Genomic DNA, 19,886 nt, shown 5'->3' on the forward strand with positions numbered 1-19,886 from the left:
ATTAGGAAACACTGTTTCACTAGGAGGGTGGTGAAGCACTGGAATGGGTTACCTAGGGAGGTGGTGGAATCTCAATCCTTAGAGGTTTTTAAGGCCCGACTTGACAAAGACCCGACTGGGATGATTTAGTTGGTGTTGGTCCTGCTTTGAGCAGGGGGTTGGACTAGATGACCTCCTGAAGTCTCTTCCAACCTTAATCTTCTATGATCTTCCAGATGCTTTGTTATTCTACTGGCAAAACACCCATGTGTACACTTGTAAAATTCTAACAACTGAGCATACAAACATTAGAATTTCCACCTACAAAAACTCATTCTAATGGGTTTTGTGCTTCTAAATCCCAGGACTTTGCAAGCATGCGTGTTAGAATTCTTTAAGTCTGTATGCATCCTTGCACCTACAAAATGTAGGTGCATTTGTGTGTGCATACAATTTTAGGCATGTACAACTGGTGCCTAGGTGAGAAAACTGGACCCTTAAAATGTGTTATAGGACACATCAAACTGTATGCACATTATATTACTCTCTCTCTCTCACACACACACACACACAGAGTAATTTTAGTAAGACAGTATACCTGATTCTGATGAAGTTAAGGGACGACCTCCAAATCTTATTTCTGGTTGGCGAAGTTTAGTCATGTTCAGCAGTTGTGTGACTTGTGGCACATCTGTATTTACCTGGCAGGTTCGAGGAATAGTATCTGTGGGGTCATTAGCTGTGAATGGAAGACCAAATATATCTGGAATTAAAGACAAAGGCTTCACTTTTTTATAACTAACGTGGTCAGAAATGCAGTAGGATTAAATTATTTGTTACTTGGGCTATAAAGGCCAGTTTATGTGATTGGACATATTTATAACACATCGTAGTCACTGAAAAGCTTGTGCAACTATAGATTTTTCAAAGAATGTTCTTGTTAATTCTAAAACAACACTGTCAAGTTGATTAGGGCCCAAATGTTAACTAGTTAAACTTTCTAGCTTGTGCAAATAACTGGGATAGCCACGGTGAGTAAATGAATTCCGTGGTTTAGTAAGTAAACAAAGCTATGGTCACAAAATGTTCTTTGTTCATTATTTTGACAAACGTTTAGTTTCCGTTCTAATACTTCAGTTTTCTGATTTTCAGACATGCTGCGCATCAGAATACTGCACTGATCGCTGGTACAATTGCTAAAGTATCAAATATTGAATTGCTAGTAAATACTGCAAAACTCTAGTATTAAACTTAGCTCAGGTAGGTACAAACAGTAGTTTTTATTAGTTTATTTTAACAATAAAAAAGGTGTGTGAGCAGATTAGGAAGATGCAACTATACCCTGAAACAATTTAGATTTACTAGGAAATGTTTGTTCTACAGATGCTAATAGCCAAATTTTCCACCTTGATTAACTGGGTCTGTTTTTGTGCTCCCAGTTAGTAGTTTCCACAATTAAGGCCATAGAGATGTCGAAATACCTAACTAAACCACCTTCTACACCAGTGGTTCTCAGCCAGGGGCATGCATGCCTCTGGGGGTACGCAGATGTCTTCCAGGGGGTACATCAACTCCTTTAGATATTTGCCTAGTTTTACAACAGGCTACATAAAAAGCACTAGCGAAGACAGTACAAACTAAAATTTCATACAGACAATGACTTGTTTATACTGCTCTATATACATACTGAAATGTATTCCAATTGATTTATTTTATAATCTGTGACAAAGCTCTGTCCTTGCCTCTGTGGGTCCTGTGTTTCCTGGTGGATTTTGCTAGCCTCAGAGGCTCACTGTAACCCTCCACGTAACCCTTCTCTCTCTAGAGACAAAGGTCACAGTCTACTGAGCTATTTTCATCATAAGCCAGCGAGGGAGGTGAGGAGAAGTTATCCTTCCTTGCACAGTCTCTGTTGTCTCCCAGTCTCAGTGATTAATCAGGGGACAAAGGGGGGCGGGGGGAAGCCCGGACTCATGCTCTACTCCGGGCTCCAGCACAGGGACCCTAATAGTATCAGCTATGGTAGCTGACCTTTTAGAAACATGACATGTACAATTCCCTGGGCTACTTCCCCCACAGCAGCCCTCAATTCCTCAAGCTCCACTTCACCCTTACCTCAGGGCCTCTTTCCTTGTGCCTGATATGGTGTGTACTACTCAGCCTCTCCAACAGCACAACTTCCTCCCTTCCTGACATGCACACCCACCAGACTGACTGGGAGGCTTTTAACTAGATTCAGCCAGCCCCTGATTGGCTTCAGGTTTCCCAATCAACCTAGCCTTCTCCCTGCCTTCTGGAAAGTTCTTAATTGGCCCCAGGTGTCTTAACTGACCTGGAGCAGCTGCCATTTCACTTATCCTGGTACCAGAGATTTGTTTAGCCTGGAGCTAATATATCTATCTCCCACTACTTTTCTATAGCCATCTGGCCTTGCCCCATCACAAATCATATGGCAAAAAATGAGAAAGTAAGCAATTTTTCAGTAATAGTCTGCTGTGACACTTTTGTTATTTTTAATTTCTAATTTTGTAAGCAAGTAGTTTTTCAGTGAGGTGAGAGTTGGAGTACATAAGACAAATCAGCATCCTGAAAGGGGTACAGTAGGCTGGAGTACTGCAGGGCTCTCTATACAGAACTACACTTCTGTGTAGATTCATGATGTAGTTCTGTATAGAGAGCCCTGCAGCAGTTGCATCTGGAAAATGCTGGTTAAAAAATGGGAGTCAGTGTTTCAAACTCTACCTCTTCCTTTCGTAAAGATAAATTATTTTTTACTTTAATGCTTAGGTCTGGATGAAGAAATTGTGAACCCCCCACAATAGCAACTTTTTAAAAAAACGAAGTTGCTAGTTTGTTATCCAGACACATTACAAGTGCATAACTTTTGTTTGATCTAGAGCATATCTTTTAGAAAGGCAGCTGGCAGTGCTGGGAGAGGATAGCGATGCAGTCCAGAGATGACCAGCGGTGATGCCAGAATTTCAGGCGAACAGCAGGTACTTTCCAATACGTCTGGATGGAGCTCACCTGAACACTCCTCTCTGCGTGGAGAAGCATGTGGCCATTGCCAACTGGCAGCTCGCCACTTCCAGTTGCTACCAGTCAGTAGCTAACCAATTTGCTACTGGTATATTGACTGCCAGGGCTGTTGTCGAAGAGGTGTGTGCTGCTCTAAAGAAGGTGCTGATAGTGGGGGTCATAAAGCTTGGCAATGCACAGGAGACTGATGGATTTGCAGGGTTGGGGTACCCAAACTGTACTGCAGCCTCTGATGAGACCCATATGCCTATTCGTCTTGCTCTCCACAGGCTTCACATATCATACAAAAACCCCAGCATTTCTCCATGTTGCTCTAAGGCCTGGTTGATCACCAAAACAGGCTGACCAACAACGTTGGGTGGTCTGGAAAGTTCCATGATGCTCAGATCTTTTGAAACTCTCACCCATTTTCTTTAATGAAAAAAGGAATTTTTGCTTATAGGACCACTATGGACATTAATGGTGTTGTGATTCCCACTCTCATTCTGAGAGACCAAGTTTACACTTTGTTTCCCTGGCTTATGTAGTTTTTTACTGGACATTTGGACAGCACAAAGGGCTTGTTCATCTACAACCTGAGTAGCTGCAGAATGACAGCAGAGTGTGCATTTGGAAGGCTGAAAAGAAGATGGTATTTTCTCATGAGTAGGCTGAAAGCTGCCAAGCAATATATACCTTGAATGATAACTGCTTGCTGTATTTTGCACATCTGTGAAAGCAAGGGAGAGAGCCTCACCAATGGGCAGGAGCCAGACGTGCAGAGACTTCCTATTTCAGTCCTAAAAAGTAGATTGCATTGTTCCAAACTCCCACTAAAAGTCACTAGGAATCAGCTACTTAATGCTCAGAATGCTTTTGAAAATCCACCCTAAATCTGTATGAACATTTCTTCCTGCTCCCAAGTCATTTACTTGGCCTCTCCCTTTGAATCCCTCTCCTAATGTTCTCTGTATATCTTCTCCCCTTCTGCATGGAACACTTTTCTAGTACAGCAATCAAGTGCCTTCTCTCCATATCCCTCCTGAAAATACACTTCTTACATGAAGAAAAGGAGTACTTGTGGCACCTTAGAGACGAACCTATTTATTTGAGCATAAGCTTTCGTGAGCTACAGCTCACTTCATCGGATGCATCCGATGAAGTGAGCTGTAGCTCACGAAAGCTTATGCTCAAATAAATTGGTTCGTCTCTAAGGTGCCACAAGTACTCCTTTTCTTTTTGCAAATACAGACTAACACAGCTGTTACTCTGAAAATTCTTACATGAAGTCCTTCAGTGTTAGTCCCCAAAGAAACTTACGATACATAACTCTATATAATAAATTCCTAATATCTACTGGTATCTATATTGGTTTGGAACTGGTCATCTTGTTATCTGGGGTACCATGTATCCAATTTATACTGTAACATCCTGTGGCAGGGACCCTATTTTCTTCTAGGTTTAGTGCAAGGCCAAGTAGAATGGTGGTACCCAATACATAATTAATAGGGGGTGTTCTGTGGTAGGCTGTGGACAAACTAATGGAAAAAGCGATTTTTTTGGTGTTGGTGTAGAAATAGAAGTCACCGCAATAGGCCATAGATGCCAGCGCAACAAGGCCCATGCTCTAGCCTGCATAAGAGGCAAAATTGGCCATGCGCAGACCCTAAATAGGGGAGGTGCAAGTTGTCTCCCAGCCATCCTTGTACTGGTGCTGGGTGTGGTATAGGGATGAATCTGTCTCATCAGGCAAATGACAGTCTAATGGTTAGGGTGCTAGCCTAGGATTCTAGAGACCTGGGTTCAATGTCTTGCTCCACTATGGAATTCCTGAGTGACCTTGAGAAAGTAATTCAGTCTCTGTTCCTCACCTGTAAGATGTGGAGAATAAGACTTCCTTAACTAACAAGGATATTTTGAAGACAAACCCAATAAAGACTGTGGGGCACTCAGATACTATGGCAACAGGGATCATGTAGTATCTGTGGTCATTCAGTATCTTTCATTTGTATAATTTACCTTTCTTGCAGTCTTTATGAGAAGAGTAGATTCCACATTGGGCCACTTTCAGTTCTCATTAGATTCTTTGCCATGAGAAGATGGCATCAAATTGCCATTAGAATTTTAATAATCTACGACTGTTTAAAACCTCTCTGTTTAATGCAACTTAAAATCATCAGGAAGTAGAACAGTGACTTGCAGTCTCCCAGCTAACATTTCCTTGGATTGTTTAAAGAAGAAAGCCTTCATCAACTGTTAAATCTCCAAGCTAGAGGTAATCGAGGAACTGCTGGAGTACAGCTAATGTACATGTTTTTCATCCTCACTGGAAGCCACCCTGGGGAAGGACATCTCCTTTTTTCAAGCAGAAGCAGCCACTGATAATTAAGCAATTTACCAATCGACATGATAAAACAACTCCACATAGAGTTTTGCCAGAAAAGTTTTAAAAAGGCATTCTAAACCAAAGAGGAGACCTTTCCCACACAACAGTGTTCATGAAGCTGGCACTCTATAAAATGTACATAGCTACATTTACCTGACATCATCTATTGTCCAAGAAGACTAGATGTGTATGACCTAAACACACTTCAGTTTTCATGAAATCACATAATTTCTCAAAATGATTAATTCAAAGATTGTGGTCAAGGAGCTTTTGTTTTTACAATATGAACAGTAATGACTGAGATAGCATAATATCATCTGTAACACACCATCTTCCTCAGCTGTATCTTGAGGCTTTGATTTCAAAGTGAAGATCTTTCTCAGTTTACAGTTAGCCGAGATGATAATTCCATCCAAAGACTGGAAAACAGCTCCTTTGAATATTTCACTGGTGAATGCTACCAAGTCAATGCACAAATTGCACCACTAGAATAAAGAAACAAAATATTTTTAGTGCAATCCTTACATAAACTATTGCAGTGTAGTAAAAATGATAGAAACATAGTAATTTAGGGCTGGCAGGGACCTCGAGAGGTTATCTAGTCCAAAACCTGTGCTGAGGTGCTATAGCATACCTAGATGACCACTTGCATGTTTGTCTAATCTATTCTTAAAAACCTCCAGTGACAGGGATTCCACAACCAGAAACCTATTCCAGTGCTTAACTATCCTTACAGTTAGAAAGGGTTTTTTTAATATCTTAAATCTCCCTTCCTGCAGATTAAGCCCATTACTAATTGTCCTACCTTCATGGAGAACAATTGATCATGATCCTCTTAACAACCTTTAACATATTTGAAGACTGTCTAGTTCTCTGCTAACTAAACTTGCAGTACGGGATTGGACTCACTGACAGTTTTCCTTTATGCATAATATTTCACTATTTTAAAAATAATCTGTTACCATTGCGGTAGTTACACATGCAACAGTCATTTATATATACAAACTAGTAATTGCATATATAAAATTGGTGACTGCATGCTCAAATGAGCACAATTATCCAGGGTATCCTCACAAAGATATTTTTGCAGACACAACTGGAGAAGCAAATTATGAGAAGCATTTGTTAACTGCAAGTGTTTGGATACAAAGTTTGGCTACTTTCAATACTTTAAAGGTTGTTTAATTTCACTGTAGCTTTTTAACTACTTTTATAGACTGTGCTTAAAAACTTTGGTAACTTCTTATATCAAGATTTCTCCCCATGAATTGCAAGAGGTGCTGTCCCCTCACATCCTCCAAAACAATGGTACACGGTGACTAGTAGTCTGTCTGCATTAGGAAACTGTACTATATTTAAACAATTTTTTAAAACTATTTAGTTAGCTAACACAGTGACACCCACGACTTTAACAACAAGTTACGTTCCGCATCATGTTAGATAGTTATGACACAATACTGAACTTGTCCTGTTCTTGTCTACATTCTGCAAAGTCAAGGTCAGCATTATGTTAGCTAACTGGATGGTTAAAACCAGTGTTAAATAGTGTTTAACTACAATGCAATTTCTTAGTACAAACAAGACCTTGGTGATTTTTTTTTTTTTTTACCGAGTGGAAGAATAGACAGCCAAAAATTGTATTATGGCACTAGTCTCTTATATTACTCCAATAGCTTCTGCACTTTTGTCAGGTTCAATTTCATTCTAAGAGAACTTAACATCTGTGCATAAAGTTGATTTTTGTACAGTACAGACAAGTAGTTGAACATACATCATGTTGAACATAATGAAAATCAGTATTTCCCTAGAAAAATAGAATTTAAAAAGGTCCTATTATATATAAATAAAAAAACCCCCAGTATCTACATGCCAAATGTAAAACATATGGTGGGGGGGAATTCAGTGCACAAATTAATTTAATCCCAAGTAGTTTTAAAAGAAAACTGCATCCATTATTTTTCTGCTCCTGAATCTGAAAGTTCAAAAAGGTCAGAAATATATATTAGGAATAAACTGTGCAAGTTAATGAAAACACAATTTTAAATTATAACGGACATTTCTAAGTCTACTACTGGCGCAGTCGCCTTGCTGAAGAACTGCAATCATTTGTAAAAATGGCACTGCAGGATGCCTATGTATGAGAATGTAAGGCACATTACATCTGGTTTCAACACAAAAGAAGAAGTGTTTGGAAACAGCACTGAATTACACATGACAAAAATACAATCCCTAGTGGATAGAGCTGTGCAGGGTTCAGGACTGGGACTCAGGAGACCTGGCTTCTATTCCCAGCTCTGCCACTGGCCAACTGGCTTGACCTTGGGCAAGTCACTTCACTGTGTCTTAGTTTGCCCATCTTTAAAATGGTGATAAATGATACTTACTCCTTTGCAATGTGTTTTGAGATTGACAGATGAAAAGTACGATATAAGAGTTAGATGTTAAGGGACTAAAAGTTCAATAAAAATATTGGGGTTTACATTTGAACACAGTAGATATCACTATTAATTACCAGCATCTATATAAATTTTTTTAAAAAGAAGTCATGCAACCTTGGCCATGGAGAAAAGCAACCTTTTATTACTAAAAACAAACATGCCCCTCTTTAAATATCTGCTACAATTAACAGGCAGCTAACCATCAGATTTTTAAAAAAATGGTTAAGTACTCACGATGCTCACAGAGTTCAGACCCATTCTTGAACAAGCAAATTCTTGGCTGTCAGAGGTTAAGGTTATTAAAACATTTTGTCATTGTATTTGATCAGAATATTGAGTCAGATCTTTGATGAAAGATTTATTATCTGAATGAAACCCTGTAATTGAAGTTCATATTCTGATTGAATTTAATTTACTGTACATTAATGCATACTTTAGTCTTGACACATTAGTGTTAGCCTGACACCAAGACCAACTAATTGAAATGGTATTGAAGAAAAATAATTTATTTCAATGGATCTTGAATTAATGACTACTTCAGTGGTATGGCCTGGTACATATTCTGTTCTTAAAAACAGCTCTTGCCAGAAAGTAGAAAACTACGGGAAGTTAGAAGTAGAAATTAACATAACTGTCTTCAACTAAATGATAATAAAATAACCCCTTAATTTTAGAGTTCTCTATGAAATATTTTTTCTTATGTCTTATATCCTGTAGCTACCTGTGTAGAATTCTATGTAAAAATAAGTGACATTTCAAAATAGGCGCTAATGCTTAGTCGGAGTTCCACTAAAGGTGATAAAGTTAACTTCAGGTGAGGGTGAGAGAGAAATGGAGGGCTGCCAATGAAACAGAATCAGTAAGGAAAACCATGTTTCAGCAATGTTGAGGAGATGTAGGGTGACCAGATAGCAAGTGTGAAAAATTGGGACAGGGGGTGGCAGGTAATAGGAGTCCATATAAAAAAGCCCCAAATATCCAGACTGTCCCTATAAAATTGGGACATCTGGTCACCTTAAGGAGATGGAGCTTGTAAGAGATCAATAGGTCATGAATGGCAGAGAGCTTGGAAACGGAGCACGAATTCCAAATGTATTGGAAGGGAAGGACAGCAGGTGGGAGGACAGACAGCAGCAACAGACAGCAGTTAGAGAAAACAGAGCCTAAAGGACAAGAAGGGAGTCCAGGGTAGTAAGGAGACGAGATGGTTGTGGGTTTATATGCAGAGAAGGTCATGAATAGGACTAGCCAGTAGCTATGAGAAGACAGACAGAGAGAGGGGATGAAGAAATCTGTGAGAAGAGAGAAAGCACCAAAAAATAAATGGATTGTGAGAGAATAGGAAGAGGCAAAGTTTTTACAATAGATATAGGGCACCAATTATAACAGATCCACAGCCTCCTCAGATTTTGATTATCACTCAGATCTTCATAGTGGTAAGGGAGACAGAACTCAGATTCTTCTCTTCCACACTATAAGCAGTTCTGATATCAAGTAGAGAACAGTTATACATAAAAATATCTACACGTATGCAATATCTGGTGCGTATGCAAGCGTATCTGTTCAGTTAGACAAAGCTCTCTTTCAAGTGTCTTGAATCAACAGGATTTTATGAGGACTGTAAAGTGAGAGAGAGCGCGCGCGCGTGCTTTACAGACCTGATAAAATAAAATATATATATTAAGTCTTCTGATACAAACAGAAATATTCTGTTCAACCGTACTTTAAGTAACATATCCAAGATACCTACTATTTTGCGTTTGATCATAAAAAGAGGAAGTTTTGCATGCAGAGGGGTTACAGACAACTCCTTATGGACCGTTGATAAATACAATCTTCTTTTAATGTTTCCTAAATCAGTTACCCTGTAAAGAGAAAGGGGGGGGGGGAAATGAGAAGAAATGGATCTTGGTCAATTCAATAACCTCTATCTTTGGGCAACCACAGAAAACTTTTATTCATATGCAGAACCTTTATATCAGGGATAGCAAATGGGGAATTTAAGAATTCTCTCTTTTACAAGATAAGTAATAGGATTTTTCTCAAATTCAAACTTAGTGGCTACAGACCTGCATATATAAAATCACTTTACATGTTAATTTTATTTCAGAGCTCTACACTCTTCGCTGGATTTCCACAGCCCTTCAGCCTATGAAAGAATTCAATTTGTATGAACTCAGAAGCCACTAGCCTCTAATAATGATGCTTATTTTGGTCCCTTAAGCTTGTGTTATCTTGGGACACACTGTCACCTACTAAATAGGAAAACATTATGGGCTTTCTTTTCCTAAAAATGCACCTGTCATTTTATATAGGCTCTTTGTTGGCTTAAAGATAGACAAAACATTGTCTGCCAGTTTCACTTCCTCAGCACATATCTCTAAACTTGAATGATAATAAATAAGTTTATTGCTCACTATTCAGGTCATCTCCCAGTGACACCAAGGAGACTGAATTTGAACATCTGTAATAGGTTTAGACCACAGCCATGATCAAAGCTTAGGTTTGCTTAAAATTGATAAAGAGGCTCATTTTTATGTTCTGCTTCCTTCAGGTCTCAGGTGTAACAGAACAGGCTTAATATATCCTACCTGTCCCACACTGTTATACTGAGAACTGATGTTACCTTAAAGGCTATATTTTATACCTGGAAATCAGGATTAATTCATTTGATATTTTAAAACACCTTTATTTCTATCAGACTGATAATTTTCTAAAATTTACAGCCCCCCTAAGAAGATGACGATTCATTCTCTCTGTCAACTTTCAATCAATGTTTAGAGTTTGATTTTTTTTCTTTTTAAACCTACTTAGTAAATGTGAAATCTAAATGCAGTGTAACAGTTTCAAATGGTAAGAAACTGTCCCTCACATGTGTCAGGTCTTTCCCTTCTGTTCTGCAAAATTTAGGCTTTGATTTTACAAAAAAAAAAAGACTACAGTTTCTAGCTCTTTGTTAGTGGTGAAGACAACCTTCCCAAGGTAAACTAAAACCTATCAGCTCCCTCAGAACTGCGAGAGCCTTCAGCCGTCTGAACCTCAGCCTGTTCTTCAGACATTGGCAGTGGAATAAGATAAATCTGTATAGTGACTCTGAACATAACGTTAGGAATGCTGGGCAACTTTTGAAAAATTTCCCTAGTGTAAATAGAACTGCCTTCTCCTCAGGTTAGACCATCTCTCGGGTTCAGTGAAGAGAAGGCCTAATAGTGTGATGGCAAACCCCATCTCTCACCATGCCATGATGGTAGCAGTTATAATAGTGCTACTGGGCTTGATACGGATGCTGCAGCCTCACTGCAACATTGAGAATGTTAGTAAGTAGTCCCCACTAAAGAAATATCCAAAAGGTGTGACATCCTTGTCCAAGTTTCAATGATTCATATATAGATAATTCTCTCTCTTAAAATAGTTCTGGTCTAAGAACATGAGAACAGCCATACCAGGCCAGACCAATGGTCCATCTACCCCAGTACCCTGTCTTTCTACAGTGGCAAATGCCAGGTGCTTCAGAGGGAATGAACAGAAGGATCATTGAGCGATCCATCCCCTGTCGTCCACTCCCAGCTTCTGACAGAGAGGCTAGGAACTCTCAGAATATGGTGTTGCATCCCTGACCATCCTGGCTAATAGCCACCGATGGACCTATCCTCCATGAACTTATCTAGTTCTTATTTGAACCTTCTTATAGTTTGGGCCTTCATGGCATCCACTGGCAACAAGTTCCACAGGTTGACTGTGTGTTGCATGAAGATGTTTGTTCTAAGCCTACTGCATATTAATTTCATTGGGTGACCTCTAGTTCTTGTGTTGTATGAAGGAGTAAACAACATTTCTTTATTCACTTTCTCCACACCAGTCAAAATTTTATAGACCTCTATCATATCCTCTTAGTCATTTCTTTCCCAAGCTGAAAAGTCCCAGTGTTTTTAATCTCTCCTGATATGGAAGCTGTTCCATACACCTAATCGTATTTGTTGACCTTCTCTCTTCCTAGAATAGTTTTGTAACCTCACCAGAAGCTGCTCCCTCTGCAGCAGCCCCCACAGAACCCCATCCATCACAGAGAAAGGAGCTACACTTATGGGTTGGGAAAGCAGAATTCACACCCTTGCTGTTCTTGTTGTTTGGCTGGAGGTACTTTTATGTAAGCCTAGCTTCCATTGGCTTACATAAGATCAGGTTGTTGGTGTCTACAGTCGAGCAACTAATAGGAGAGGCCACTAGCTGTAATGACTGCATTACTTCAGCAGGAGAGTGAGTTTGTGTGTGTGGTTTTTGGAAAAAGGGGGGGGGGGTGAGAAAACCTGGATTTGTGCTGGAAATGGTCCACCTTAATTATCATACGCATTGTAAAGAGAGTGGTCACTTTGGATGGGCTATTACCAGCAGAAGAGTGAGTTTGTGTGTGTGTGGGGGGGGGGGGGGGAGGGGCGGAGGGTGAGAAAACCTGGATTTGTGCTGGAAATGGCCCACCTTGATTATCATACACATTGTAAGGAGAGTGATCACTTTAGATAAGCTATTACCAACAGGAGAGTGGGGTGGGAGGAGGTATTGTTTCATGGTCTCTGTGTATATAATGTCTTCTGCAGTTTCCACAGTATGCATCCGATGAAGTGAGCTGTAGCTCACGAAAGCTTATGCTCAAATAAATTGGTTAGTCTCTAAGGTGCCACAAGTACTCCTTTTCTTATTACTTAAACCAGTGGTTCCCAAACTGTGGGGTGCCCCCCCCTTGGGGGGGCACATGGCAGGGCTTGGGCCAGCCCCCACAGTGGGCAGGAGGGACCATCACCGAGCTCCGCCACAGTTCTGTGCCACCCCCAGCCCAGCTCTGTGCCCCAGCTGCAGCTCACTCCACCTCCTGCTCCATTCCCAGCTCAGCTATGCCCTCATACCTCTCCACCCCCAGCCCAGCAGTGCCTCTAGACCCAGCTCCTCCTTCAGCCCAAGCTCCTCCGCTGAGCAAACTGTCCATAGAATCTCAGGGTTGGAGGGGATCTCAGGAGATCATCTAGTCCAACCCCCTGCTCAAAGCAGGACCTATCCCTAACTAAATCATCCCAGCCAGGGCTTTGTCAAGCCTGACCTTAAACCTCTAAGGAAGGCGATTCCACCACCTCCCTAGGTAACCCATTCCAGTGCTTCACCACCCTCCTAGTGAAACAGTGTTTCCTAATATCCAACCTAAACCTCCCCCACTGCAACTTGAGACCATTACTCCTTGTTCTGTCATCAGCTACCACTGAGAACAGTCTAGATCCATCCTCTTTGGAACCCCCTTTCAGGTAGTTGAAAGCAGCAGTCAAATCCCTCCTCATTCTTCTCTTCCTCAGACTAAATATGCCCATTCCCCTCAGCCTCTCCTCATAAGTCATGTGCTCCAGCGCCCTAATCATTTTTGTTGCCCTCTGCTGGATGCTTTCCAATTTTTCTGCATCCTTCTTGTAGTGTGGGGCCCAAAACTAGACACAGTACTCCAGATGAGGCCTCACCAATGCCGAATAGAGGGGAATGATCACGTCCCTCGATCTGCAGGCAATGGTCCTACTTATTCAGCCCAAAATGCCATTAGCTTTCTTGGCAATAAGGCCACACTGTTGACTCATATCCAGCTTCTTGTCCACTGTAACCCCTAGGCCCTTTTCTGCAGAACTGCTGCCTAGCCATTCGGTCCCTAGTCTGTAGCAGTGCATGGGATTCTTCCATCCTAAGTGCAGGACTCTGCACTTGTCCTTGTTGAACCTCAGATTTCTTTTGGCCTAATTTGTCTAGGTCCCTCTGTATCATATCCCTACCCTCCAGCATATCTACCACTCCTCCCAGTTTAGTGTCATCTGCAAACTTGCTGAGGGTGCAATCCACGCCATCCTCCAAATCATTAATGATGCTGAGTGTGCAATCCATGCCATCTGCTGAGGGTGCATTCCACATCAGTAATGGGGGGAAGCGGAGCATGGACTGATTCCATTATTGGTAAGGGAGGGGCACAACAGGAAAAGCTTGGGCACCACTGACTTGAACAGAGCCCAATCTTACTTACTTAGTTAACTTCACAATTCCCAATGGAGAGTACTGCTCCCTGTGAAGCCAATGGCAAAACATTGTGAGTAAGACTGGATCAAAGTGAGAGCCTATGAGTAAGTTACTCACACTTTTCCAAATAAGTGGCAACAAAAACATAATAGTACCCCACATCTTTAAAGATTTGTTTGCAACATATGTTTAAAAGTAATAATTTATCCTGTTTTATTCATTTATGTCTTTTCCCTTCTGAAATATGTTACGGCAGCAATAAAGAAGCCATTGGCATGGGTGCAACTCCGTGATATCCAAATGTGCACTGCAAAGCACAGTCATTTAGATAATGATGACCATTTTATACCATTAGCTGTAAAATGCAAGAGTTAAATGTGATGGTTTCCATGATCATATTTGTGGTATAAACAGTAATCCACTGAGATGTGATTATAATTACACCGGAAGATTATTTGTTCTTTCTTGATCTAAATTGTAAATCAACACATACATATTTATATTCTGTTCAGGGACTACATTTGAACAGTCAGAGGTAGACTTGGAGAAACAGGCATTGCTTAATATGCTGTCAAAGTAATTTATTTTGGGAAACAAACGGAATTGTTAAAGATTTAGTATAGCTTTTTATACTTTTATTACAGTACTTTTTGCGGGCTATAACTAAACTGAGAGGTCTGAACAGTTAACACATCCATCAAGAAGCTCTTATTTGGGAGAATGCAGATACTGAGCGATTAGAATTTAGGAATCTTATTTGCAAAATTACTTGTATGGTACGTACTGTGAAACTCAGCCTTTATTTTTGCTATCAAAAACAAAACCCATGTTAAGCCTATGAACACAAGAAACATCTGCATTATGCTCCTTGTACTCATGAAAAAAGCCATATAAGAGTTAATGTGTTTTTATTGTGTCTGTGCTTGAGTATTCATATTTAAGGGTCATACATGTGATAGAAAAGTAATGAGACCACGCTGAGGGGAAAAAAAAAATGAAGTAGTCAACAAGAAAAAAAATCAACCTCATTTATAATATTCCTGTGATCAGCAGGTGCATAACTCTCCCAGCTATGGTCATTAACGACATTCATTTCACACTTAACATCTACATTTGCAAACCATTTGAAAGTAAAATTACTTTTCAATTCAATTTTCAATTCTATTTTATATCTTCAACTTTGAGTGACTATTTTCCTCACAATGGCAACTATAGCGAGAATGTGAGTAAATGGTGAGCGACTACCCATGAGTCTAGACAAACTCATCTACTCAGATTACCTATTCACTTTGCTACTGTATAGACAATAATTTACAGCCATTTGTTAATGTTCACTTCAAGGCTTAAATGAACTTGAAAAAAAGCTGATGTTAGGCTGCTGAACGGATGCTTCATTTATTAGACTTACTTGTTCTAAATATGAAGCTGCTTCCTCTCTTTTTAAATGACTCAACATGGAAACTTAGCAGGTAGTGAAAGCAAATCTTCTTTCACTAATGTGAAAAAGGAACTCCCATATAATTCACTGTTCATTTAGAACTTTGAAACTTTTGTTCTGAAATCCGATAGAGAGCCAGCTAGTAAAACTTTAGAATTATTGGTATGAGGATACAAATGTTTAGTTTTAATATTTTAACAGCACTTAACCCAGAGATGAGCTCATCACCCATAGATCATAACGTGCTTTATAAAAAGGTAGGTTAGTAGCATCATCCCCATTTTACAGAAACCGAGGAACAGAAAGGTGAAGTCACAGTCACAACTCTCTCATTCAGCAATAGTTTATATTTACTTAGTGCCTTATTTTATGCACTGTGTATAACCTGATGTCCCAACAAGCTGTATAATGCATTAACTGGCTGTTTGAAGACCTAAAATCCAAAGCAATTTGGTTCCGTCCCTATCACAGATGTAGTTGTGTTGACAATCCATCAGAATCCTAAAACTAAAATACTCAAGATAGCTGATAAGTGACAGATCTAGTGAACTCCAGTTACAAATAGGCACCTTGTTCTTTACATCATGAGATCTCTCCTCCATGGATCTCATACCTATTCTTGAGAGAATAAAAAAATTAATATCCATAAAAAAACAGCATCAGTGGAAAGTCTTAGAAAGAGACTCAAATCCCACAAAGCGGAGTGTCTAGAAGGAGTTGACACATAGAAGCCCTTTGAGAATACACGCAACTATGAAATCAAAAAGAGGGGGCATTTGTGAACCCTCCCTATAAGCTTTTTTAATCCATTACATCAATTTAAGGTAGGACCTGAAAGCATGACCCTGATACAGTTACTAAACAGGAGTAATTTTCTGTAAGGGTGTTGTTATCACTATTCTCACAACTTCGTATATTGTAAAGCCTTTTGATGAATAACTCCAAACACTTAATTCCTTTTACTAGCTGGTTTCCTTTTTAGTGCCCCACCTTTACTACCTTGAGAACAGAGCCCCCTGATTACTTGAAGGCAAATTCTACTACCTGTGCTGAGCCATACTATGTACGTTTAGAGTAAGGGTTATTTATGCAGGAGGAGAGTGGGGGAAGAGAGCGTACTTGCTTACATGCAATAATTCTTCACTGAACATATGAGTTGTAATTGAATCACATTTTGAGTACATGCTGATAGCACGAACCAAGGCTGTAACTCTTCAAGCTATACTGTTTGGAAACTGTATGGGGACTTTGAAGAGCTGGTCTCGGGAAGAGGCTATGGCAGGATGATTATGGAGGGCATAAAACATACAAAGGGAGTGGGTGCATTACTGAGACCTTGGGGAGGCTGCCAGAGGCAAAGGAACCAAGTGGAGAATGGGGCTGGGCAGATTTAAAATAAAAAAAAAATAAAAATAAAAAAAAAAAGGTGGCCCTGTGAAATTATCAATGCAGCTTTACCACATATACTCTGACAGTTTTCATAATCACTGAATTTGGAGAGAAAGTGTTCTATTAATTCATTAATATTAATTACTATATTAAATCAGACAGTTTCAGGAATCTGTTAAATGTAAAAGTCACAGGAAAGGTTTCTGTTAAAACAGGTTTATGGTCAAATGATTAATATTTTTAAAACTTGAGAATATAATGTAGACGGCTATACAGTTCTGACAGCATTTTACTAACTTATCTCCCATTTGAATGATAAGCAGATTTTAGAGAGATCTAATCTAACTTTCTGAAGGAACATTACTATGTAGTTTCATTTTCTGCAACTGGAAGCATATATTTTTAGTACTATAAAAATCAGCTCAAAAATATGTTGCGTTAGTCCTCTGCTTTGTATTTTTTAAGTAAAACAAACATCCCCAAAAGTCCTTCAGCATGTTTAAACATATAAATAATCAGGCGCTCAAATACATCTGTGATGGTGGCCACATGAATGCCCATATAGAGATACAAACAATGGATCTTTGGCAAAACATAATGGAGAATACACATTTGGTTTTGGTTTGGCAGATACTGACCACTGGCACAGGACTTAAGACCATAAGGTTATGGTCGATGCTACAAACCTATTAATATAAAATGAAAATATTGAGATCAACAGTAATGTGGGTTTGGTGTTTCTGGGAAAACTAACTCCTTCAGATTCATCTTCACATTCATCTCTCTCATTTCAGTTTATTAAATGAGAGTTTGAAAAGGATTTGTGCATGTGTTGCTTTGGTGTACTGGGAATCTACTAGTCTTAGCATCTTGAGCAACATGGTAGCAGCTCTGCCTATATACCACATAAAGCAATGGGAAAGATTTCCACAGCTTTTGGAAGCTACTGGAAACAAGAGTGTATAATTTTGTAAAAGATTGAAGATATACATAATATGCAGAGCTAGGTTTTGCCAAACAATCATATCTAACATCTCAAAGCATATTAGTATTATGTACATCATCTTGTTCACAGAACCAATGGAGTATTGATCACTTTTCTAAGTTCACCTGCTTTTAAAAAAAAAGAAGTCCTCTTTACAATCAATTTGAAATTAGACATCTTTGACCAAAGTAGTCATATCTGTGACCAGACTCATGTCTTTTGTGTGTGTTAAAGAGTTCACAATAAGGTTAAAAGGCAGCTGATATGAATGAATGACTTATCTACTGAAAATTTCCAGTAATAATCTTGCAATATATTTACTTTTGCTAACCCCACTCCCCAGGGCAGACTGCAGTGTATCAGCCACTCATCACAGGCAAAGGGGTTTGGACCTGATGCCTCTGTCTACCCGTGGGCTGCCTCCTTGCAACCACAGTGCCTAATAGGCCCTAATCTAGGCCTTGCAGCCGGGGGGGTTTCCAGGGGGTTTCCCCTGGCCTTTCCCCCTCAGCCCTGCTCCACTCTAGGTATCCCCTCAGGTCCCTGCAGCCAGGCCCTTCTCTGAACACAGAGAGAGACTCTAGCTAAGCTACAGCCCAGCAGCCCCTTTATAGGTCCAGCTGCGGCCTGATTGGGGCATGGCCCAGCTGTGGCCATTTCCCCAATCTGCCTAGCTTCTCTTGCCCTCAGCCCTGGCTCTCTCCCAGGACTGGCTTTTAAGCCCCACAGGGCAGGAGTGGATAACCACCCCACTACAATATATATATATATAGCTCAGCTCAATGCCTCCTTTCTTGGGTTTCAAATATTTCCAAATTCAATTTTATGGCACAGTGATTTGCTTTTTTGAAGCCTGGCTATCTGTGTCAGATAATCTAGGAAAATGTAATTCCACAAAATAGCTTTTACTTTATTCAGTACAGACAAGATGCAGTAATGAGTGTAAATGTGTGCAATGTTCAGCACATGCATCTCTTCCAAAACCTAGATTGGTTATGCCTAAAAATGTGGCTATTTATGATTCTAATTAATTTTGTTGGTTCTTCTCTTTCATTTATTGGCTGCTATCTCTTTCATTTTGTTCTCCTCTCCGTAAAATTATCTTTTCACAAGACAATCTGTCCCTTCAAGTTTAAAGACAAAGAAAAGGTTAAATTCATACCTGTGATATAATACTTCTGTAAGTACGGTGATAATTCTTCCACATAAGTTGTGTTTCAGTTCTAATTGCTGAGAGTTTTTCTATTATGAATTGCTAACCGACTTGTCCTTTAAACAGCCATACTACGTTGTTGTTTTTTTACTAATACTGCATCTTCAAGTTACAGATTCAGCACATTGATTTTAAAAAACAGAATTCAATCGTCCTTCCATCTTGCATTAAACTGAACCACCAACACAGGTTACATAATAAATAATATTTTTTTCCTGTGGAGAGTCCATGTTAAAGAATAATTTCGTTTGTGGTATTATCAGAACATAATCTGACAAAAGGATATTATGAGTCATACCAAGCAAATTAAAGAAGTCCATTATAAAAAATTACCTCTATAGCCCATTGAAATGAACAGCATACATCTTATCAAAGGAGAAGCAAAACATTTCATATTTCAACTCAAAAGTGCTTTGGGATATACTTCATCAAAGATGAAATTCTATTGGTTACAATGTAAAGATCTCTAGGGTAGTTTTGAGACTATTAGATAGGAATATGACAACACACAGAGATCATGACCTTGATCCTTGGGTTGGGCTGAGCTGTGCCTGGCAGAAGACCTGGGGAGATGGGGGAGGGAGGGAGGCTGGAAAAGTGGCTGCTTACTACCTTTATCACCCGATAAAGTCTACTCTAATTTAGGCTGGCTTTAAATGGCTCCAAGCGGGTGTTGTGCTAGCTGTGAACTGCCAGAGTGCAGTGCACTCTGGCCAAAACACCCCAACTATAGCCCAAACGCTGTAAGAGCAACCATGGAGGATCAGTAACCTGGAGGGGGAAGCACTCTTTCTCCAAAGCTCCTTATTCCAAAGCTGACATGGAGCTTCTCTTAGTGCTAAACTGAACTCTGTGACTTTCACTGCATCATAGCAGTGACCACACAGAAAGTTAGTGCACTGTAGATTCACACACTGGCTTGCCATACACTAACTCGGTGTACAGACAAGCACTCAGGGTTGGTCTGGAAGCAGTGGTGATTTGGCATAAACAGAAACAAG

The 19,886-nt window shown here is 39.8% G+C and overlaps 1 protein-coding gene across 18 annotated transcripts in view; it reads right to left on the bottom strand.

The window, feature by feature from the left end:
- Nucleotides 1-19,886, bottom strand: part of CFAP20DC (CFAP20 domain containing) — a 169,843-nt gene that overhangs the window by 108,180 nt on the left and 41,777 nt on the right. For 15 of the 18 annotated variants that reach the window (XR_012159748.2, XR_012159747.2, XR_012159750.2 and 12 more), the window contains 3 exons: nucleotides 9,572-9,686; nucleotides 5,712-5,868; nucleotides 578-742 (listed from right to left, as the gene is read on the bottom strand). Coding sequence is in view for 15 of the 18 variants with exons in the window: in XM_073350929.2 (XP_073207030.1) it covers nucleotides 578-742; nucleotides 5,712-5,868; nucleotides 9,572-9,686 (437 nt within the window). In the remaining 3 variants the exon portion in view is untranslated. The remainder of the gene's footprint in view (nucleotides 1-577; nucleotides 743-5,711; nucleotides 5,869-9,571; nucleotides 9,687-19,886) is intronic. The other 3 variants (XM_073350926.2, XM_073350925.2, XM_073350937.2) reach the window with 1 other exon arrangement.

This window comes from Lepidochelys kempii, chromosome 7 (assembly GCF_965140285.1).
Source record: "Lepidochelys kempii isolate rLepKem1 chromosome 7, rLepKem1.hap1, whole genome shotgun sequence".
Taxonomy (NCBI): Eukaryota; Metazoa; Chordata; order Testudines; family Cheloniidae; genus Lepidochelys; species Lepidochelys kempii.